The 26,231-nt window shown below is 38.7% G+C and overlaps 1 protein-coding gene and 1 long non-coding RNA gene across 17 annotated transcripts in view; one reads left to right on the top strand and one right to left on the bottom strand.

Moving 5' to 3' along the window:
* Positions 1-248: 248 nt before the first annotated feature.
* On the bottom strand, positions 249-25,843 carry LOC127529058 (uncharacterized). 15 transcript variants are annotated; one of them, XR_007935727.1, is made up of 9 exons: positions 25,740-25,843; positions 24,431-24,737; positions 22,760-22,927; positions 18,419-18,751; positions 16,748-16,915; positions 16,025-16,246; positions 12,407-12,517; positions 2,267-2,386; positions 249-262 (listed from the first exon to the last, which is right to left on the bottom strand). It is a non-coding gene; the product is annotated as an uncharacterized LOC127529058 (long non-coding RNA). The 15 variants fall into 15 exon arrangements; XR_007935716.1 differs by lacking the exons at positions 249-262; positions 2,267-2,386 and adding exons at positions 625-715; positions 11,738-11,905; XR_007935715.1 differs by lacking the exons at positions 249-262; positions 2,267-2,386 and adding exons at positions 625-715; positions 8,732-8,899.
* Positions 25,759-26,231, top strand: part of LOC114656732 (mucin-3B) — a 30,463-nt gene continuing 29,990 nt past the window's right edge. For both annotated transcript variants that reach the window (XM_051931434.1, XM_051931435.1), the window contains exon 1: positions 25,759-26,077. In XM_051931434.1, coding sequence (XP_051787394.1) covers positions 25,759-26,077 — 319 coding nt within the window. The remainder of the gene's footprint in view (positions 26,078-26,231) is intronic.

The following is a 26,231-nucleotide window of genomic DNA, read 5'->3' as shown; positions in this document are numbered from 1 at the left end:
GTAACAGAAATAGTGGCTTCATTAATACAGAGTCATAAATCAACACCAGGAAGTACTGCATCGACCCAACAAAGTACATCCACTTATGAAAACAAACATGGTACACTCCCGTCCTCAAAGGGTGGAACACAAATTAAGACAACAAAAGATTCACACATGCCTTCACAAGAACAAACTTCTAAGGCAACATCCAACATGGATAGAAGCAGGTCAACATTAATTTTAAGATCAACTCGAAAACCAAAGCACAAAACCACACAAACTATAGAGAAAACTTCACAAACCATGGGAACAGTACAATCCACACACAAACATTTCACAGGGACAACAGAAAGTAATATATCAACAAAAGAAACTAAATCTTTGTCTACTTACAATTTACCAAGCCAATCTTCTTCCACAATAACTGAAATAACAATGTACAATACAGAAGAACCAATACATTCATCAACATCTCAAGCTAAGACAACAAACACGGTAACAAAAATGGAACCTTCATCTACCAAGAATAAACCATCAACTTCACCGAATACTGAATCCACCCGTGAATCTCTTTCCACTATAGAAAACACATATTCTACATTCAACACACGAATGTCATCAATTAACACTGTTACAAAGCAAGAGACATCAGGCCCTTCAACAACAGAATCATCTACCGTCTCCACTGAACAAACTTCTGAGGCTACCTCCAACACAGTCAGCAGCATGTCACCTTCCCTTTCAAGATCTACTGCAAACCCAAAGAACAAAACAGCACAAACTACAGAGGAAACGTCAGAAACTACAGAGATGCCACATTCCACAGAAAATGTTTTCACAGGGACTACAGAAAGTAATTTATCAACAGCAAAAACTAAAACTTTGTCTAGTACCAATTTACCTAGCCTATCTCCTTCCACAATATCTGAAATAACAACGTACAATACAGAAAAACCAATATATGCATCAACATCTCATGCTCAGACAACAAACGCAGTAACAGAAATGGAAACTTCTTCTACTAAGAATGAACCATCAACTTCACCAAATACTGAATTGTCCCGTGAAACTCTTTCCACTATAGAAAACACATATTCTACATTCAACACGGAAATGTCATCAATTCACACTGTTACAAAGCATGAGACATCAGGCCCTTCGACAACAGAATCATCTACCGTCTCCACTGAACAAACTTCTGAGGCTACCTCCAACACAGTCAGCAGCATGTCACCATTCATTTCAAGATCTACTGCAAACCCAAAGAACAAAACAGCACAAACTACAGAGGAAACGTCAGAAACTACGGAGACGCCACATTCCACAGAAAATGTTTTCACAGGGACTACAGAAAGTAATTTATCAACAGCAGAAACTAAAACTTTGTCTAGCTCCAATTTACCTAACCTTTCTCCTTCCACAATATCTGAAATAACAACGTACAATACAGAAAACCCAATACATGCATCAACATCTCACGCTCAGACAACAAACGCAGTAACAGAAATGGAACCTTCTTCTACTAAGAATGAACCATCAACTTCACCAAATACTGAATTGTCCAGTGAAACTCTTTCCACTATAGAAAACACATATTCTACATTCAACACGCAAATGTCATCAATTCACACTGTTACAAAGCATGAGACATCAGGCCCTTCAACAACAGAATCATCTACCGTCTCCACTGAACAAACTTCTGAAGTTACCTCCAACACAGTCAGCAGCATGTCGCCTGCCCTTTCAAGATCTACTGCAAACCCAAAGCACAAAACAGCACAAACTACAGAGGAAACGTCAGAAACTACGAGGACACCACATTCCACAGAAAATATTTTCACAGGGAATACAGAGAGTAATTTATACACAGCAGAAACTAAAACTTTGTCTAGTTCCAATTTACCTAGCCTATCTCCTTCCACAATATCTGAAATAACAACGTACAATACAGAAAAACCAATATATGCATCAACATCTCATGCTCAAACAACAAACGCAGTAACAGAAATGGAACCTTCTTCTACTAAGAATGAACCATCAACTTCACCAAATACTGAATTGTCCCGTGAAACTCTTTCCACTATAGAAAACACATATTCTACATTCAACACGCAAATGTCATCAACTCACACTGTTACAAAGCATGAGACATCAGGCCGTTCAACAACAGAATCATCTACCGTCTCCACTGAACAAACTTCTGAGGTTACCTCCAACACAGTCAGCAGCATGTCACCATTCATTTCAAGTTCTACTGCAAACCCAAAGCACAAAACAGCACAACCTACAGAGGAAACGTCAGAAACTACGGAGACACCACATTCCACAGAAAATGTTTTCACAGGGACTACAGAAAGTAATTTATCAACAGCAGAAACTAAAACTTTGTCTAGTTCCAATTTACCTAACCTATCTCCTTCCACAATATCTGAAATAACAACGTACAATACAGAAAAACCAATACATGCATCATCATCTCACGCTCAGACAACAAACGCAGTAACAGAAATGGAACCTTCTTCTACTAAGAATGAACCATCAACTTCACCAAATACTGAATTGTCCCGTGAAACTCTTTCCACTATAGAAAACACATATTCCACATTCAACTCGCAAATGTCATCAATTCACACTGTTACAAAGCATGAGACATCAGGCCCTTCGACAACAGAATCATCTACCGTCTCCACTGAACAAACTTCTGAGGTTACCTCCAACACAGTCAGCAGCATGTCACCATTCATTTCAAGATCTACTGCAAACCCAAAGCACAAAACAGCACAAACTACAGAGGAAACGTCAGAAACTCCGGAGACGCCACATTCCACAGAAAATGTTTTCACAGGGACGACAGAAAGTAATTTATCAACAGCAGAAACTAAAACTTTGTCTAGTTCCAATTTACCTAGCCTATCTCCTTCCACAATATCTGAAATAACAACGTACAATACAGAAAAACCAATATATGCATCAACATCTCATGCTCAGACAACAAACGCAGTAACAGAAATGGAACCTTCTTCTACTAAGAATGAACCATCAACTTCACCAAATACTGAATTGTCCCGTGAAACTCTTCCCACTGTAGAAAACACATATTCTACATTCAACACGCAAATGTCATCAACTCACACTGTTACAAAGCATGAGACATCAGGCCCTTCAACAACAGAATCATCTACCGTCTCCACTGAACAAACTTCTGAGGTTACCTCCAACACAGTCAGCAGCATGTCACCATTCATTTCAAGATCTACTGCAAACCCAAAGCACAAAACAGCACAAACTACAGAGGAAACGTCAGAAACTACGGAGACGCCACATTCCACAGAAAATGTTTTCACAAGGACTACAGAGAGTAATTTATCCACAGCAGAAACTAAAACTTTGTCTAGTTCCAATTTACCTAGCCTATCTCTTTCCACAATATCTGAAATAACAACGTACAATACAGAAAAACCAATATATGCGTCAACATCTCATGCTCAGACAACAAACGCAGTAACAGAAATGGAACCTCCTTCTACTAAGAATGAACCATCAACTTCACCAAATACTAAATTGTCCCGTGAAACTCTTTCCACTATAGAAAACACATATTCCACATTCAACTCGCAAATGTCATCAATTCACACTGTTACAAAGCATGAGACATCAGGCCCTTCAACAACAGAATCATCTACCGTCTCCACTGAACAAACTTCTGAAGTTACCTCCAACACAGTCAGCAATATGTCACCAATCATTTCAAGATCTACTGCAAACCCAAAGAACAAAACAGCACAAACTACAGAGGAAACATCAGAAACTACGAAGACACCACATTCCACAGAAAATGTTTTCACAGGGACTACAGAAAGTAATTTATCAACAGCAGAAAGTAAAACTTTGTCTACTTCCAATTTACCTAGCCTATCTCCTTCCACAATATCTAAAATAACAACGTACAATACAGAAAAACCAATATATGCATCAACATCTCATGCTCAGACAACAAACGCAGTAACAGAAATGGAACCTTCTTCTACTAAGAATGAGCCATCAACTTCACCAAATACTGAATTGTCCCGTGAAACTCTTTCCACTATAGAAAACACATATTCCACATTCAACTCGCAAATGTCATCAATTCACATTGTTACAAAGCATGAGACATCAGGCCCTTCAACAACAGAATCATCTACAGTCTCCACTGAACAAACTTCTGAGGTTACCTCCAACACAGTCAACAGCATGTCACCTGCCCTTTCAAGATCTACTGCAAACCCAAAGCACAAAACAGCACAAACTACAGAGGAAACGTCAGAAACTCCGGAGACGCCACATTCCACAGAAAATGTTTTCACAGGGACTACACAAAGTAAATTATCAACAGCAGAAACTAAAACTTTTTCTAGTTCCAATTTACCTAGCCTATCTCCTTCCACAATATCTGAAATAACAACGTACAATACAGAAAAACCAATATATGCATCAACATCTCATGCTCAGACAACAAACGCAGTAACAGAAATGGAACCTTCTTCTACTAAGAATGAACCATCAACTTCACCAAATACTGAATTGTCCCGTGAAACTCTGTCCACTATAGAAAACACATATTCTACATTCAACACGCAAATGTCATCAATTCACACTGTTACAAAGCATGAGACATCAGGCCCTTCAACAACAGAATCATCTACCGTCTCCACTGAACAAACTTCTGAAGTTACCTCCAACACAGTCAGCAATATGTCACCATTCATTTCAAGATCTACTGCAAACCCAAAGCACAAAACAGCACAAACTACAGAGGAAACATCAGAAACTACGGAGACACCACATTCCACAGAAAATGTTTTCACAGGGACTACAGAGAGTAATTTATCAACAGCAGAAACTAAAACTTTGTCTAGTTCCAATTTACCTAGCCTATCTCCTTCCACAATATCTGAAATAACAACATACAATACAGAAAAACCAATATATGCATCAACATCTCATGCTCAGACAACAAACGCAGTAACAGAAATGGAACCTTCTTCTACTAAGAATAAACCATCAACTTCACCAAATACTGAATTGTCCCGTGAAACTCTTTCCACTGTAGAAAACACATATTCTACATTCAACACGCAAATGTCATCAACTCACACTGTTACAAAGCATGAGACATCAGGCCCTTCAACAACAGAATCATCTACCGTCTCCACTGAACAAACTTCTGAGGTTACCTCCAACACAGTCAGCAGCATGTCACCATTCATTTCAAGATCTACTGCAAACCCAAAGCACAAAACAGCACAAACTACAGAGGAAACGTCAGAAACTACGGAGACGCCACATTCCACAGAAAATGTTTTCACAGGGACTACAGAAAGTAATTTATCAACAGCAGAAACTAAAACTTTGTCTAGTTCCAATTTACCTAACCTATCTCCTTCCACAATATCTGAAATAACAACGTACAATACAGAAAAACCGATACATGCATCAACATCTCACGCTCAGACAACAAACGCAGTAACAGAAATGGAACCTTCTTCTACTAAGAATGAACCATCAACTTCACCAAATACTGAATTGTCCAGTGAAACTCTTTCCACTATAGAAAACACATATTCTACATTCAACACGCAAATGTCATCAACTCACACTGTTACAAAGCATGAGACATCAGGCCTTTCAACAACAGAATCATCTACCGTCTCCACTGAACAAACTTCTGAAGTTTCCTCCAACACAGTCAGCAATATGTCACCAATCATTTCAAGATCTACTGCAAACCCAAAGCACAAAACAGCACAAACTACAGAGGAAACATCAGAAACTACGAAGACACCACATTCCACAGAAAATGTTTTCACAGGGACTACAGAAAGTAATTTATCAACAGCAGAAAGTAAAACTTTGTCTACTTCCAATTTACCTAGCCTATCTCCTTCCACAATATCTAAAATAACAACGTACAATACAGAAAAACCAATATATGCATCAACATCTCATGCTCAGACAACAAACGCAGTAACAGAAATGGAACCTTCTTCTACTAAGAATGAGCCATCAACTTCACCAAATACTGAATTGTCCCGTGAAACTCTTTCCACTATAGAAAACACATATTCCACATTCAACTCGCAAATGTCATCAATTCACACTGTTACAAAGCATGAGACATCAGGCCCTTCAACAACAGAATCATCTACAGTCTCCACTGAACAAACTTCTGAGGTTACCTCCAACACAGTCAGCAGCATGTCACCTGCCCTTTCAAGATCTACTGCAAACCCAAAGCACAAAACAGCACAAACTACAGAGGAAACGTCAGAAACTCCGGAGACGCCACATTCCACAGAAAATGTTTTCACAGGGACTACACAAAGTAAATTATCAACAGCAGAAACTAAAACTTTTTCTAGTTCCAATTTACCTAGCCTATCTCCTTCCACAATATCTGAAATAACAACGTACAATACAGAAAAACCAATATATGCATCAACATCTCATGCTCAGACAACAAACGCAGTAACAGAAATGGAACCTTCTTCTACTAAGAATGAACCATCAACTTCACCAAATACTGAATTGTCCCGTGAAACTCTTTCCACTATAGAAAACACATATTCTACATTCAACACGCAAATGTCATCAATTCACACTGTTACAAAGCATGAGACATCAGGCCCTTCAACAACAGAATCATCTACCGTCTCCACTGAACAAACTTCTGAAGTTACCTCCAACACAGTCAGCAATATGTCACCATTCATTTCAAGATCTACTGCAAACCCAAAGCACAAAACAGCACAAACTACAGAGGAAACATCAGAAACTACGGAGACACCACATTCCACAGAAAATGTTTTCACAGGGACTACAGAAAGTAATTTATCAACAGCAGAAACTAAAACTTTGTCTAGTTCCAATTTACCTAGCCTATCTCCTTCCACAATATCTGAAATAACAACATACAATACAGAAAAACCAATATATGCATCAACATCTCATGCTCAGACAACAAACGCAGTAACAGAAATGGAACCTTCTTCTACTAAGAATGAACCATCAACTTCACCAAATACTGAATTGTCCCGTGAAACTCTTTCCACTGTAGAAAACACATATTCTACATTCAACACGCAAATGTCATCAACTCACACTGTTACAAAGCATGAGACATCAGGCCCTTCAACAACAGAATCATCTACCGTCTCCACTGAACAAACTTCTGAGGTTACCTCCAACACAGTCAGCAGCATGTCACCATTCATTTCAAGATCTACTGCAAACCCAAAGCACAAAACAGCACAAACTACAGAGGAAACGTCAGAAACTACGGAGACGCCACATTCCACAGAAAATGTTTTCACAGGGACTACAGAAAGTAATTTATCAACAGCAGAAACTAAAACTTTGTCTAGTTCCAATTTACCTAACCTATCTCCTTCCACAATATCTGAAATAACAACGTACAATACAGAAAAACCAATACATGCATCAACATCTCACGCTCAGACAACAAACGCAGTAACAGAAATGGAACCTTCTTCTACTAAGAATGAACCATCAACTTCACCAAATACTGAATTGTCCAGTGAAACTCTTTCCACTATAGAAAACACATATTCTACATTCAACACGCAAATGTCATCAATTCACACTGTTACAAAGCATGAGACATCAGGCCCTTCTACAACAGAATCACCTACCATCTCCACTGGACAAACTTCTCAGGTTACCTCCAACACAGTCAGCAGCATGTCACCATTCATTTCAAGATCTACTGCAAACCCAAAGCACAAAACAGCACAAACTACAGAGGAAACGTCAGAAACTACGGGGACGCCACATTCCACAGAAAATGTTTTCACAGGGACTACAGAAAGTAATTTATCAACAGCAGAAACTAAAACTTTGTCTAGTTCCAATTTACCTAACCTATCTCCTTCCACAATATCTGAAATAACAACGTACAATACAGAAAAACCAATACATGCATCAACATCTCACGCTCAGACAACAAACGCAGTAACAGAAATGGAACCTTCTTCTACTAAGAATGAACCATCAACTTCACCAAATACTGAATTGTCCAGTGAAACTCTTTCCACTATAGAAAACACATATTCCACATTCAACTCGCAAATGTCATCAATTCACACTGTTACAAAGCATGAGACATCAGGCCCTTCAACAACAGAATCATCTACAGTCTCCACTGAACAAACTTCTGAGGTTACCTCCAACACAGTCAGCAGCATGTCACCTGCCCTTTCAAGATCTACTGCAAACCCAAAGCACAAAACAGCACAAACTACAGAGGAAACGTCAGAAACTCCGGAGACGCCACATTCCACAGAAAATGTTTTCACAGGGACTACACAAAGTAAATTATCAACAGCAGAAACTAAAACTTTTTCTAGTTCCAATTTACCTAGCCTATCTCCTTCCACAATATCTGAAATAACAACGTACAATACAGAAAAACCAATATATGCATCAACATCTCATGCTCAGACAACAAACGCAGTAACAGAAATGGAACCTTCTTCTACTAAGAATGAACCATCAACTTCACCAAATACTGAATTGTCCCGTGAAACTCTGTCCACTATAGAAAACACATATTCTACATTCAACACGCAAATGTCATCAATTCACACTGTTACAAAGCATGAGACATCAGGCCCTTCAACAACAGAATCATCTACCGTCTCCACTGAACAAACTTCTGAGGTTACCTCCAACACAGTCAGCAGCATGTCACCATTCATTTCAAGATCTACTGCAAACCCAAAGCACAAAACAGCACAAACTACAGAGGAAACGTCAGAAACTACGGAGACGCCACATTCCACAGAAAATGTTTTCACAGGGACTACAGAAAGTAATTTATCAACAGCAGAAACTAAAACTTTGTCTAGTTCCAATTTACCTAACCTATCTCCTTCCACAATATCTGAAATAACAACGTACAATACAGAAAAACCAATACATGCATCAACATCTCATGCTCAGACAACAAACGCAGTAACAGAAATGGAACCTTCTTCTACTAAGAATGAACCGTCAACTTCACCAAATACTGAATTGTCCAGTGAAACTCTTTCCACTATAGAAAACACATATTCTACATTCAACACGCAAATGTCATCAATTCACACTGTTACAAAGCATGAGACATCAGGCCCTTCTACAACAGAATCATCTACCATCTCCACTGGACAAACTTCTCAGGTTACCTCCAACACAGTCAGCAGCATGTCACCATTCATTTCAAGATCTACTGCAAACCCAAAGCACAAAACAGCACAAACTACAGAGGAAATGTCAGAAACTACGGGGACGCCACATTCCACAGAAAATGTTTTCACAGGGACTACAGAGAGTAATTTATCCACAGCAGAAACTAAAACTTTGTCTAGTTCCAATTTACCTAGCCTATCTCCTTCCACAATATCTGAAATAACAACGTACAATACAGAAAAACCAATATATGCGTCAACATCTCATGCTCAGACAACAAACGCAGTAACAGAAATGGAACCTTCTTCTACTAAGAATGAACCATCAACTTCACCAAATACTAAATTGTCCCGTGAAACTCTTTCCACTATAGAAAACACATATTCCACATTCAACTCGCAAATGTCATCAATTCACACTGTTACAAAGCATGAGACATCAGGCCCTTCAACAACAGAATCATCTACAGTCTCCACTGAACAAACTTCTGAAGTTACCTCCAACACAGTCAGCAATATGTCACCAATCATTTCAAGATCTACTGCAAACCCAAAGCACAAAACAGCACAAACTACAGAGGAAACATCAGAAACTACGAAGACACCACATTCCACAGAAAATGTTTTCACAGGGACTACAGAAAGTAATTTATCAACAGCAGAAAGTAAAACTTTGTCTACTTCCAATTTACCTAGCCTATCTCCTTCCACAATATCTAAAATAACAACGTACAATACAGAAAAACCAATATATGCATCAACATCTCATGCTCAGACAACAAACGCAGTAACAGAAATGGAACCTTCTTCTACTAAGAATGAACCATCAACTTCACCAAATACTGAATTGTCCCGTGAAACTCTTTCCACTGTAGAAAACACATATTCTACATTCAACACGCAAATGTCATCAACTCACACTGTTACAAAGCATGAGACATCAGGCCTTTCAACAACAGAATCATCTACCGTCTCCACTGAACAAACTTCTGAAGTTACCTCCAACACAGTCAGCAATATGTCACCAATCATTTCAAGATCTACTGCAAACCCAAAGCACAAAACAGCACAAACTACAGAGGAAACATCAGAAACTACGAAGACACCACATTCCACAGAAAATGTTTTCACAGGGACTACAGAAAGTAATTTATCAACAGCAGAAAGTAAAACTTTGTCTACTTCCAATTTACCTAGCCTATCTCCTTCCAGAATATCTAAAATAACAACGTACAATACAGAAAAACCAATATATGCATCAACATCTCATGCTCAGACAACAAACGCAGTAACAGAAATGGAACCTTCTTCTACTAAGAATGAGCCATCAACTTCACCAAATACTGAATTGTCCCGTGAAACTCTTTCCACTATAGAAAACACATATTCCACATTCAACTCGCAAATGTCATCAATTCACACTGTTACAAAGCATGAGACATCAGGCCCTTCAACAACAGAATCATCTACAGTCTCCACTGAACAAACTTCTGAGGTTACCTCCAACACAGTCAGCAGCATGTCACCTGCCCTTTCAAGATCTACTGCAAACCCAAAGCACAAAACAGCACAAACTACAGAGGAAACGTCAGAAACTCCGGAGACGCCACATTCCACAGAAAATGTTTTCACAGGGACTACACAAAGTAAATTATCAACAGCAGAAACTAAAACTTTTTCTAGTTCCAATTTACCTAGCCTATCTCCTTCCACAATATCTGAAATAACAACGTACAATACAGAAAAACCAATATATGCATCAACATCTCATGCTCAGACAACAAACGCAGTAACAGAAATGGAACCTTCTTCTACTAAGAATGAACCATCAACTTCACCAAATACTGAATTGTCCCGTGAAACTCTGTCCACTATAGAAAACACATATTCTACATTCAACACGCAAATGTCATCAATTCACACTGTTACAAAGCATGAGACATCAGGCCCTTCAACAACAGAATCATCTACCGTCTCCACTGAACAAACTTCTGAAGTTACCTCCAACACAGTCAGCAATATGTCACCATTCATTTCAAGATCTACTGCAAACCCAAAGCACAAAACAGCACAAACTACAGAGGAAACATCAGAAACTACGGAGACACCACATTCCACAGAAAATGTTTTCACAGGGACTACAGAAAGTAATTTATCAACAGCAGAAACTAAAACTTTGTCTAGTTCCAATTTACCTAGCCTATCTCCTTCCACAATATCTGAAATAACAACATACAATACAGAAAAACCAATATATGCATCAACATCTCATGCTCATACAACAAACGCAGTAACAGAAATGGAACCTTCTTCTACTAAGAATGAACCATCAACTTCACCAAATACTGAATTGTCCCGTGAAACTCTTTCCACTGTAGAAAACACATATTCTACATTCAACACGCAAATGTCATCAACTCACACTGTTACAAAGCATGAGACATCAGGCCCTTCAACAACAGAATCATCTACCGTCTCCACTGAACAAACTTCTGAGGTTACCTCCAACACAGTCAGCAGCATGTCACCATTCATTTCAAGATCTACTGCAAACCCAAAGCACAAAACAGCACAAACTACAGAGGAAACGTCAGAAACTACGGAGACGCCACATTCCACAGAAAATGTTTTCACAGGGACTACAGAAAGTAATTTATCAACAGCAGAAACTAAAACTTTGTCTAGTTCCAATTTACCTAACCTATCTCCTTCCACAATATCTGAAATAACAACGTACAATACAGAAAAACCAATACATGCATCAACATCTCACGCTCAGACAACAAACGCAGTAACAGAAATGGAACCTTCTTCTACTAAGAATGAACCATCAACTTCACCAAATACTGAATTGTCCAGTGAAACTCTTTCCACTATAGAAAACACATATTCTACATTCAACACGCAAATGTCATCAATTCACACTGTTACAAAGCATGAGACATCAGGCCCTTCTACAACAGAATCATCTACCATCTCCACTGGACAAACTTCTCAGGTTACCTCCAACACAGTCAGCAGCATGTCACCATTCATTTCAAGATCTACTGCAAACCCAAAGCACAAAACAGCACAAACTACAGAGGAAACGTCAGAAACTACGGGGACGCCACATTCCACAGAAAATGTTTTCACAGGGACTACAGAGAGTAATTTATCCACAGCAGAAACTAAAACTTTGTCTAGTTCCAATTTACCTAGCCTATCTCCTTCCACAATATCTGAAATAACAACGTACAATACAGAAAAACCAATATATGCATCAACATCTCATGCTCAGACAACAAACGCAGTAACAGAAATGGAACCTTCTTCTACTAAGAATGAACCATCAACTTCACCAAATACTAAATTGTCCCGTGAAACTCTTTCCACTATAGAAAACACATATTCCACATTCAACTCGCAAATGTCATCAATTCACACTGTTACAAAGCATGAGACATCAGGCCCTTCAACAACAGAATCATCTACCGTCTCCAGTGAACAAACTTCTGAGGTTACCTCCAACACAGTCAGCAGCATGTCACCATTCATTTCAAGATCTACTGCAAACCCAAAGCACAAAACAGCACAAACTACAAAGGAAATGTCAGAAACTACGGAGACGCCACATTCCACAGAAAATGTTTTCACAGGGACGACAGCAAGTAATTTATCAACAGCAGAAACTAAAACTTTGTCTAGTTCCAATTTACCTAGCCTATCTCCTTCCACAATATCTGATATAACAACGTACAAGACAGAAAAACCAATACATGCATCAACATCTCATGCTCAAACAACAAACGCAGTAACAGAAATGGAACCTTCTTCTAGTAAGAATGAACTATCAACTTCACCAAATACTGAATTGTCCCGTGAAACTCTTTCCACTTTAGAAAACACATATTCTACATTCAACACGCAAATGTCATCAATTCACACTGTTACAAAGCATGAGACATCAGGCCCTTCAACAACAGAATCATCTACCGTCTCCAGTGAACAAACTTCTGAGGTTACCTCCAACACAGTCAGCAGCATGTCACCATTCATTTCAAGATCTACTGCAAACCCAAAGCACAAAACAGCACAAACTACAAAGGAAATGTCAGAAACTACGGAGACGCCACATTCCACAGAAAATGTTTTCACAGGGACGACAGCAAGTAATTTATCAACAGCAGAAACTAAAACTTTGTCTAGTTCCAATTTACCTAGCCTATCTCCTTCCACAATATCTGATATAACAACGTACAAGACAGAAAAACCAATACATGCATCAACATCTCATGCTCAAACAACAAACGCAGTAACAGAAATGGAACCTTCTTCTACTAAGAATGAACCATCAACTTCACCAAATACTGAATTGTCCCGTGAAACTCTTTCCACTTTAGAAAACACATATTCTACATTCAACATGCAAATGTCATCAATTCACACTGTTACAAAGCATGAGACATCAGGCCCTTCAACAACAGAATCATCTACCGTCTCCAGTGAACAAACTTCTGAGGTTACCTCCAACACAGTGAGCAATATGTCACCATTCATTTCAAGATCTACTGTAAACCCAAAGCACAAAACAGCACAAACTACAGAGGAAACGTCACAAACTACGGGGACGCCACATTCTACACAAAATCTTTTCCCAGGGACTACAGAAAGTAATTTATCAACAGCAGGAACTAAAACTTTGTATAGTTCCAATTTACCCAGCCTATCTCCTTCCACAATATCTGAAATAACAACGTACAATACAGAAATACCAATATATGGATCAACATCTCATGCTCAGACAACAAACGCTGTAACAGAAATGGAACCTTCATCTACTAAGAATGAACCATCAACTTCACCAAATACTGAATTGTCCAGTGAAACTATTTCCACTATAGAAAACACATATTCTACATTCAACTCGCAAATGTCATCAATTCACACTGTTACAAAGCATGAGACATCAGGTCCTTCGACAACAGAATCATCTACCGTCTCCACTGAACAAACTTCTGAGGCTACCTCCAACACAGTCAGCAGCATGTCACCTTCCCTTTCAAGATCTACTGCAAACCAAAAGCACAAAACAGCACAAACTACAGAGGAAACGTCAGAAACTACGGAGACGCCACATTCCACAGAAAATGTTTTCACAGGGACTACAGGAAGTAATTTATCAACAGCAGAAACTAAAACTTTGTCTAGTTCCAATTTACCTAGCCTATCTCCTTCCACAATATCTGATATAACAACGTATAAGACAGAAAAACCAATACATGCATCAACATCTCATACTCAAACAACAAATGCAGTAACAGAAATGGAACCTTCTTCTACTAAGAATGAACCATCAACTTCACCAAATACTGAATTGTCCCGTGAAACTCTTTCCACTTTAGAAAACACATATTCTACATTCAACACGCAAATGTCATCAATTCACACTGTTACAAAGCATGAGACATCAGGCCCTTCAACAACAGAATCATCTACCGTATCCAGTGAACAAACTTCTGAGGTTACCTCCAACACAGTCAGCAGCATGTCACCATTCATTTCAAGATCTACTGCAAACCCAAAGCACAAAACAGCACAAACTACAAAGGAAATGTCAGAAACTACGGAGATGCCACATTCCACAGAAAATGTTTTCACAGGGACGACAGAAAGTAATTTATCAACAGCAGAAACTAAAACTTTGTCTAGTTCCAATTTACCTAGCCTATCTCCTTCCACAATATCTGATATAACAACGTACAAGACAGAAAAACCAATACATGCATCAACATCTCATGCTCAAACAACAAACGCAGTAACAGATGTGGAACTTTCTTCTACTAAGAATGAACCATCAACTTCACCAAATACTGAATCGTCCCGTGAAACTCTTTCCACTATAGAAAACACATATTCTACATTCAACACGCAAATGTCATCAATTCACACTGTTATAAAGCATGAGACATCAGGCCCTTCAACAACAGAATCATCTACCGTCTCCACTGAACAAACTTCTGAGGTTACCTCCAACACAGTCAGCAGCCTGTCACCTTCCCTTTCAAGATCTACTGCAAACCAAAAGCACAAAACAGCACAAACTACAGAGGAAACGTCAGAAACTACGGAGATGCCACATTCCACAGAAAATGTTTTCACAGGGACTACAGGAAGTAATTTATCAACAGCAGAAACTAAAACTTTGTCTAGTTCCAATTTACCTAGCCTATCTCCTTCCACAATATCTGATATAACCACGTACAAGACAGAAAAACCAATACATGCATCAACATCTCATACTCAAACAACAAACGCAGTAACAGAAATGGAACCTTCTTCTACTAAGAATGAACCATCAACTTCACCAAATACTGAATTGTCCCGTGAAACTCTTTCCACTTTAGAAAACACATATTCTACATTCAACACGCAAATGTCATCAATTCACACTGTTACAAAGCATGAGACATCAGGCCCTTCAACAACAGAATCATCTACCGTCTCCAGTGAACAAACTTCTGAGGTTACCTCCAACACAGTCAGCAATATGTCACCATTCGTTTCAAGATCTACTGTAAACCCAAAGCACAAAACAGCACAAACTACAGAGGAAACGTCAGAAACTACGGGGACGCCACATTCTACAGAAAATCTTTTCCCAGGGACTACAGAAAGTAATTTATCAACAGCAGGAACTAAAACTTTGTATAGTTCCAATTTACCCAGCCTATCTCCTTCCAAAATATCTGAAATAACAACGTACAATACAGAAATACCAATATATGGATTAACATCTCATGCTCAGACAACAAACGCTGTAACAGAAATGGAACCTTCATCTACTAAGAATGAACCATCAACTTCACCAAATACTGAATTGTCCAGTGAAACTATTTCCACTATAGAAAACACATATTCTACATTCAACTCGCAAATGTCATCAATTCACACTGTTACAAAGCATGAGACATCAGGCCCTTCGACAACAGAATCATCTACCGTCTCCACTGAACAAACTTCTGAGGCTACCTCCAACACAGTCAGCAGCATGTCACCTTCCCTTTCAAGATCTACTGCAAACCAAAAGCACAAAACAGCACAAACTACAGAGGAAACGTCAGAAACTACGGAGACGCCACATTCCACAGAAAATGTTTTCACAGGGACTACAGGAAGTAATTTATCAACAGCAGAAACTAAAACTTTGTCTAGTTCCAATTTACCTAGCCTATCTCCTTCCACAATATCTGATATAACAACGTATAAGACAGAAAAACCAATACATGCATCAACATCTCATACTCAAACAACAAATGCAGTAACAGAAATGGAACCTTCTTCTACTAAGAATGAACCATCAACTTCACCAAATACTGAATTGTCCCGTGAAACTCTTTCCACTTTAGAAAACACATATTCTACATTCAACACGCAAATGTCATCAATTCACACTGTTACAAAGCATGAGACATCAGGCCCTTCAACAACAGAATCATCTACCGTCTCCAGTGAACAAACTTCTGAGGTTACCTCCAACACAGTCAGCAGCATGTCACCATTCATTTCAAGATCTACTGCAAACCCAAAGCACAAAACAGCACAAACTACAAAGGAAATGTCAGAAACTACGGAGATGCCACATTCCACAGAAAATGTTTTCACAGGGACGACAGAAAGTAATTTATCAACAGCAGAAACTAAAACTTTGTCTAGTTCCAATTTACCTAGCCTATCTCCTTCCACAATATCTGATATAACAACGTACAAGACAGAAAAACCAATACATGCATCAACATCTCATACTCAAACAACAAACGCAGTAACAGAAATGGAACCTTCTTCTACTAAGAATGAACCATCAACTTCACCAAATACTGAATTGTCCCGTGAAACTCTTTCCACTTTAGAAAACACATATTCTACATTCAACACGCAAATGTCATCAATTCACACTGTTACAAAGCATGAGACATCAGGCCCTTCAACAACAGAATCATCTACCGTCTCCAGTGAACAAACTTCTGAGGTTACCTCCAACACAGTCAGCAATATGTCACCATTCGTTTCAAGATCTACTGTAAACCCAAAGCACAAAACAGCACAAACTACAGAGGAAACGTCAGAAACTACGGGGACGCCACATTCTACAGAAAATCTTTTCCCAGGGACTACAGAAAGTAATTTATCAACAGCAGGAACTAAAACTTTGTATAGTTCCAATTTACCCAGCCTATCTCCTTCCAAAATATCTGAAATAACAACGTACAATACAGAAATACCAATATATGGATCAACATCTCATGCTCAGACAACAAACGCTGTAACAGAAATGGAACCTTCATCTACTAAGAATGAACCATCAACTTCACCAAATACTGAATTGTCCCGTGAAATTCTTTCCACTTTAGAAAACACATATTCTACATTCAACACGCAAATGTCATCAATTCACACTGTTACAAAGCATGAGACATCAGGCCCTTCAACAACAGAATCATCTACCGTCTCCAGTGAACAAACTTCTGAGGTTACCTCCAACACAGTCAGCAGCATGTCACCATTCATTTCAAGATCTACTGCAAACCCAAAGCACAAGACAGCACAAACTACAAAGGAAATGTCAGAAACTACGGAGATGCCACATTCCACAGAAAATGTTTTCACAGGGACGACAGAAAGTAATTTATCAACAGCAGAAACTAAAACTTTGTCTAGTTCCAATTTACCTAGCCTATCTCCTTCCACAATATCTGATATAACAACGTACAAGACAGAAAAACCAATACATGCATCAACATCTCATACTCAAACAACAAACGCAGTAACAGAAATGGAACCTTCTTCTAGTAAGAATGAACCATCAACTTCACCAAATACTGAATTGTCCCGTGAAACTCTTTCCACTTTAGAAAACACATATTCTACATTCAACACGCAAATGTCATCAATTCACACTGTTACAAAGCATGAGACATCAGGCCCTTCAACAACAGAATCATCTACCGTCTCCAGTGAACAAACTTCTGAGGTTACCTCCAACACAGTCAGCAGCATGTCACCATTCATTTCAAGATCTACTGCAAACCCAAAGCACAAAACAGCACAAACTACAAAGGAAATGTCAGAAACTACGGAGACGCCACATTCCACAGAAAATGTTTTCACAGGGACGACAGAAAGTAATTTATCAACAGCAGAAACTAAAACTTTGTCTAGTTCCAATTTACCCAGCCTATCTCCTTCCACAATATCTGAAATAACAACGTACAATACAGAAATACCAATATATGGATCAACATCTCATGCTCAGACAACAAACGCTGTAACAGAAATGGAACCTTCATCTACTAAGAATGAACCATCAACTTCACCAAATACTGAATTGTCCAGTGAAACTATTTCCACTATAGAAAACACATATTCTACATTCAACTCGCAAATGTCATCAATTCACACTGTTACAAAGCATGAGACATCAGGCCCTTCGACAACAGAATCATCTACCGTCTCCACTGAACAAACTTCTGAGGCTACCTCCAACACAGTCAGCAGCATGTCACCTTCCCTTTCAAGATCTACTGCAAACCAAAAGCACAAAACAGCACAAACTACAGAGGAAACGTCAGAAACTACGGAGACGCCACATTCCACAGAAAATGTTTTCACAGGGACTACAGGAAGTAATTTATCAACAGCAGAAACTAAAACTTTGTCTAGTTCCACTTTACCTAGCCTATCTCCTTCCACAATATCTGATATAACAACGTATAAGACAGAAAAACCAATACATGCATCAACATCTCATACTCAAACAACAAATGCAGTAACAGAAATGGAACCTTCTTCTACTAAGAATGAACCATCAACTTCACCAAATACTGAATTGTCCCGTGAAACTCTTTCCACTTTAGAAAACACATATTCTACATTCAACACGCAAATGTCATCAATTCACACTGTTACAAAGCATGAGACATCAGGCCCTTCAACAACAGAATCATCTACCGTCTCCAGTGAACAAACTTCTGAGGTTACCTCCAACACAGTCAGCAGCATGTCACCATTCATTTCAAGATCTACTGCAAACCCAAAGCACAAAACAGCACAAACTACAAAGGAAATGTCAGAAACTACGGAGATACCACATTCCACAGAAAATGTTTTCACAGGGACGACAGAAAGTAATTTATCAACAGCAGAAACTAAAACTTTGTCTAGTTCCAATTTACCTAGCCTATCTCCTTCCACAATATCTGATATAACAACGTACAAGACAGAAAAACCAATACATGCATCAACATCTCATGCTCAAACAACAAACGCAGTAACAGATGTGGAACTTTCTTCTACTAAGAATGAACCATCAACTTCACCAAATACTGAATCGTCCCGTGAAACTCTTTCCACTATAGAAAACACATATTCTACATTCAACACGCAAATGTCATCAATTCACACTGTTATAAAGCATGAGACATCAGGCCCTTCAACAACAGAATCATCTACCGTCTCCACTGAACAAACTTCTGAGGTTACCTCCAACACAGTCAGCAGCCTGTCACCTTCCCTTTCAAGATCTACTGCAAACCAAAAGCACAAAACAGCACAAACTACAGAGGAAACGTCAGAAACTACGGAGATGCCACATTCTACAGAAAATGTTTTCACAGGGACTACAGAAAGTAATTTATCAACAGCAGAAACTAAAACTTTGTCTAGTTCCAATTTACCTAGCCTATCTCCTTCCACAATATCTGATATAACCACGTACAAGACAGAAAAACCAATACATGCATCAACATCTCATACTCAAACAACAAACGCAGTAACAGAAATGGAACCTTCTTCTACTAAGAATGAACCATCAACTTCACCAAATACTGAATTGTCCCGTGAAACTCTTTCCACTTTAGAAAACACATATTCTACATTCAACACGCAAATGTCATCAATTCACACTGTTACAAAGCATGAGACATCAGGCCCTTCAACAACAGAATCATCTACCGTCTCCAGTGAACAAACTTCTGAGGTTACCTCCAACACAGTCAGCAATATGTCACCATTCGTTTCAAGATCTACTGTAAACCCAAAGCACAAAACAGCACAAACTACAGAGGAAACATCAGAAACTACGGGGACGCCACATTCTACAGAAAATCTTTTCCCAGGGACTACAGAAAGTAATTTATCAACAGCAGGAACTAAAACTTTGTATAGTTCCAATTTACCCAGCCTATCTCCTTCCAAAATATCTGAAATAACAACGTACAATACAGAAATACCAATATATGGATCAACATCTCATTCTCAGACAACAAACGCTGTAACAGAAATGGAACCTTCATCTACTAAGAATGAACCATCAACTTCACCAAATACTGAATTGTCCAGTGAAACTATTTCCACTATAGAAAACACATATTCTACATTCAACTCGCAAATGTCATCAATTCACACTGTTACAAAGCATGAGACATCAGGCCCTTCGACAACAGAATCATCTACCGTCTCCACTGAACAAACTTCTGAGGCTACCTCCAACACAGTCAGCAGTATGTCACCTTCCCTTTCAAGATCTACTGCAAACCAAAAGCACAAAACAGCACAAACTACAGAGGAAACGTCAGAAACTACGGAGACGCCACATTCCACAGAAAATGTTTTCACAGGGACTACAGGAAGTAATTTATCAACAGCAGAAACTAAAACTTTGTCTAGTTCCAATTTACCTAGCCTATCTCCTTCCACAATATCTGATATAACAACGTATAAGACAGAAAAACCAATACATGCATCAACATCTCATACTCAAACAACAAACGCAGTAACAGAAATGGAACCTTCTTCTACTAAGAATGAACCATCAACTTCACCAAATACTGAATTGTCCCGTGAAATTCTTTCCACTTTAGAAAACACATATTCTACATTCAACACGCAAATGTCATCAATTCACACTGTTACAAAGCATGAGACATCAGGCCCTTCAACAACAGAATCATCTACCGTCTCCAGTGAACAAACTTCTGAGGTTACCTCCAACACAGTCAGCAGCATGTCACCATTCATTTCAAGATCTACTGCAAACCCAAAGCACAAGACAGCACAAACTACAAAGGAAATGTCAGAAACTACGGAGATGCCACATTCCACAGAAAATGTTTTCACAGGGACGACAGAAAGTAATTTATCAACAGCAGAAACTAAAACTTTGTCTAGTTCCAATTTACCTAGCCTATCTCCTTCCACAATATCTGATATAACAACGTACAAGACAGAAAAACCAATACATGCATCAACATCTCATACTCAAACAACAAACGCAGTAACAGAAATGGAACCTTCTTCTAGTAAGAATGAACCATCAACTTCACCAAATACTGAATTGTCCCGTGAAACTCTTTCCACTTTAGAAAACACATATTCTACATTCAACACGCAAATGTCATCAATTCACACTGTTACAAAGCATGAGACATCAGGCCCTTCAACAACAGAATCATCTACCGTCTCCAGTGAACAAACTTCTGAGGTTACCTCCCACACAGTCAGCAGCATGTCACCATTCATTTCAAGATCTACTGCAAACCCAAAGCACAAAACAGCACAAACTACAAAGGAAATGTCAGAAACTACGGAGACGCCACATTCCACAGAAAATGTTTTCACAGGGACGACAGAAAGTAATTTATCAACAGTAGAAACTAAAACTTTGTCTAGTTCCAATTTACCTAGCCTATCTCCTTCCACAATATCTGATATAACAACGTACAAGACAGAAAAACCAATACATGCATCAACATCTCATGCTCAAACAACAAACGCAGTAACAGAAATGGAACCTTCTTCTACTAAGAATGAACCATCAACTTCACCAAATACTGAATTGTCCCGTGAAACTCTTTCCACTTTAGAAAACACATATTCTACATTCAACACGCAAATGTCATCAATTCACACTGTTACAAAGCATGAGACATCAGGCCCTTCAACAACAGAATCATCTACCGTCTCCAGTGAACAAACTTCTGAGGTTACCTCAAACACAGTGAGCAATATGTCACCATTCATTTCAAGATCTACTGTAAACCCAAAGCACAAAACAGCACAAACTACAGAGGAAACGTCAGAAACTACGGGGACGCCACATTCTACAGAAAATCTTTTCCCAGGGACTACAGAAAGTAATTTATCAATAGCAGGAACTAAAACTTTGTATAGTTCCAATTTACCCAGCCTATCTCCTTCCACAATATCTGAAATAACAACGTACAATACAGAAATACCAATATATGGATCAACATCTCATGCTCAGACAACAAACGCTGTAACAGAAATGGAACCTTCATCTACTAAGAATGAACCATCAACTTCACCAAATACTGAATTGTCCAGTGAAACTATTTCCACTATAGAAAACACATATTCTACATTCAACTCGCAAATGTCATCAATTCACACTGTTACAAAGCATGAGACATCAGGCCCTTCGACAACAGAATCATCTACCGTCTCCACTGAAAAAACTTCTGAGGCTACCTCCAACACAGTCAGCAGCATGTCACCATTCATTTCAAGATCTACTGCAAACCCAAAGCACAAAACAGCACAAACTACAAAGGAAATGTCAGAAACTACGGAGATGCCACATTCCACAGAAAATGTTTTCACAGGGACGACAGAAAGTAATTTATCAACAGCAGAAACTAAAACTTTGTCTAGTTCCAATTTACCTAGCCTATCTCCTTCCACAATATCTGATATAACAACGTACAAGACAGAAAAACCAATACATGCATCAACATCTCATGCTCAAACAACAAACGCAGTAACAGATGTGGAACTTTCTTCTACTAAGAATGAACCATCAACTTCACCAAATACTGAATCGTCCCGTGAAACTCTTTCCACTATAGAAAACACATATTCTACATTCAACACGCAAATGTCATCAATTCACACTGTTATAAAGCATGAGACATCAGGCCCTTCAACAACAGAATCATCTACCGTCTCCACTGAACAAACTTCTGAGGTTACCTCCAACACAGTCAGCAGCCTGTCACCTTCCCTTTCAAGATCTACTGCAAACCAAAAGCACAAAACAGCACAAACTACAGAGGAAACGTCAGAAACTACGGAGATGCCACATTCCACAGAAAATGTTTTCACAGGGACTACAGGAAGTAATTTATCAACAGCAGAAACTAAAACTTTGTCTAGTTCCAATTTACCTAGCCTATCTCCTTCCACAATATCTGATATAACCACGTACAAGACAGAAAAACCAATACATGCATCAACATCTCATACTCAAACAACAAACGCAGTAACAGAAATGGAACCTTCTTCTACTAAGAATGAACCATCAACTTCACCAAATACTGAATTGTCCCGTGAAACTCTTTCCACTTTAGAAAACACATATTCTACATTCAACACGCAATTGTCATCAATTCACACTGTTACAAAGCATGAGACATCAGGCCCTTCAACAACAGAATCATCTACCGTCTCCAGTGAACAAACTTCTGTGGTTACCTCCAACACAGTCAGCAGCATGTCACCATTCATTTCAAGATCTACTGCAAACCCAAAGCACAAAACAGCACAAACTACAAAGGAAATGTCAGAAACTACGGAGACGCCACATTCCACAGAAAATGTTTTCACAGGGACGACAGAAAGTAATTTATCAACAGCAGAAACTAAAACTTTGTCTAGTTCCAATTTACCTAGCCTATCTCCTTCCACAATATCTGATATAACAACGTACAAGACAGAAAAACCAATACATGCATCAACATCTCATGCTCAAACAACAAACGCAGTAACAGAAATGGAACCTTCTTCTACTAAGAATGAACCATCAACTTCACCAAATACTGAATTGTCCCGTGAAACTCTTTCCACTTTAGAAAACACATATTCTACATTCAACACGCAAATGTCATCAATTCACACTGTTACAAAGCATGAGACATCAGGCCCTTCAACAACAGAATCATCTACCGTCTCCAGTGAACAAACTTCTGAGGTTACCTCCAACACAGTCAGCAATATGTCACCATTCGTTTCAAGATCTACTGTAAACCCAAAGCACAAAACAGCACAAACTACAGAGGAAACGTCAGAAACTACGGGGACGCCACATTCTACAGAAAATGTTTTCCCAGGGACTACAGAAAGTAATTTATCAACAGCAGGAACTAAAACTTTGTATAGTTCCAATTTACCCAGCCTATCTCCTTCCACAATATCTGAAATAACAACGTACAATACAGAAATACCAATATATGGATCAACATCTCATGCTCAGACAACAAACGCTGTAACAGAAATGGAACCTTCATCTACTAAGAATGAACCATCAACTTCACCAAATACTGAATTGTCCAGTGAAACTATTTCCACTATAGAAAACACATATTCTACATTCAACTCGCAAATGTCATCAATTCACACTGTTACAAAGCATGAGACATCAGGCCCTTCGACAACAGAATCATCTACCGTCTCCACTGAACAAACTTCTGAGGCTACCTTTAACACAGTCAGCAGCATGTCACCTTCCCTTTCAAGATCTACTGCAAACCAAAAGCACAAAACAGCACAAACTACAGAGGAAACGTCACAAACTACGGAGACGCCACATTCCACAGAAAATGTTTTCACAGGGACTACAGGAAGTAATTTATCAACAGCAGAAATTAAAACTTTGTCTAGTTCCAATTTACCTAGCCTATCTCCTTCCACAATATCTGATATAACAACGTATAAGACAGAAAAACCAATACATGCATCAACATCTCATACTCAAACAACAAACGCAGTAACAGAAATGGAACCTTCTTCTACTAAGAATGAACCATCAACTTCACCAAATACTGAATTGTCCCGTGAAACTCTTTCCACTTTAGAAAACACATATTCTACATTCAACACGCAAATGTCATCAATTCACACTGTTACAAAGCATGAGACATCAGGCCCTTCAACAACAGAATCATCTACCGTCTCCAGTGAACAAACTTCTGAGGTTACCTCCAACACAGTCAGCAGCATGTCACCATTCATTTCAAGATCTACTGCAAACCCAAAGCACAAAACAGCACAAACTACAAAGGAAATGTCAGAAACTACGGAGACGCCACATTCCACAGAAAACGTTTTCACAGGGACGACAGAAAGTAATTTATCAACAGCAGAAACTAAAACTTTGTCTAGTTCCAATTTACCTAGCCTATCGCCTTCCACAATATCTGATATAACAACGTACAAGACAGAAAAACCAATACATGCATCAACATCTCATGCTCAAACAACAAACGCAGTAACAGAAATGGAACCTTCTTCTACTAAGAATGAACCATCAACTTCACCAAATACTGAATTGTCCCGTGAAACTCTTTCCACTTTAGAAAACACATATTCTACATTCAACACGCAAATGTCATCAATTCACACTGTTACAAAGAATGAGACATCAGGCCCTTCAACAACAGAATCATCTACCGTCTCCACTGAACAAACTTCTGAGGTTACCTCCAACACAGTCAGCAGCATGTCACCATTCATTTCAAGATCTACTGCAAACCCAAAGCTCAAAACAGCACAAACTACAAAGGAAATGTCAGAAACTACGGGGACGACACATTCCACAGAAAATGTTTTGACCAGGACTACAGAGAGTAATTTATCAACAGCAGAAACTAAAACCTCACCTCATTCCAATTCATCAGAAATATGTACAGACAACGATTGTAATGGATTTTCAAGTGTGTTTAATTCTTCTTCACGGACCTGTCAGTGCCACTGCCAAAATTTTACTGTTGGGGCTAAATGTTTGTTCGGAGACAACTATACTGATGTTACTCCTGGAGGTATGTGCATTTACTCAGTTGTTCTATGTGATTTTGGCAAAAAAAAAGTTATTTTCTTTTTTCGGTATTTTTTTGCTAAACTTTAACAAAGCAATACATTTTAGAGTGGTTTCAATATATAAAGGAACACAAAAATGTAAGTGGTTTACAGTTT

This window comes from Erpetoichthys calabaricus, chromosome 8 (genome assembly GCF_900747795.2).
Source record: "Erpetoichthys calabaricus chromosome 8, fErpCal1.3, whole genome shotgun sequence".
In the NCBI taxonomy this organism is placed as follows: domain Eukaryota; kingdom Metazoa; phylum Chordata; class Cladistia; order Polypteriformes; family Polypteridae; genus Erpetoichthys; species Erpetoichthys calabaricus.
Note: the sequence above shows the minus strand (reverse complement) of the source record. Positions and strands in the feature narration are given on the sequence as shown.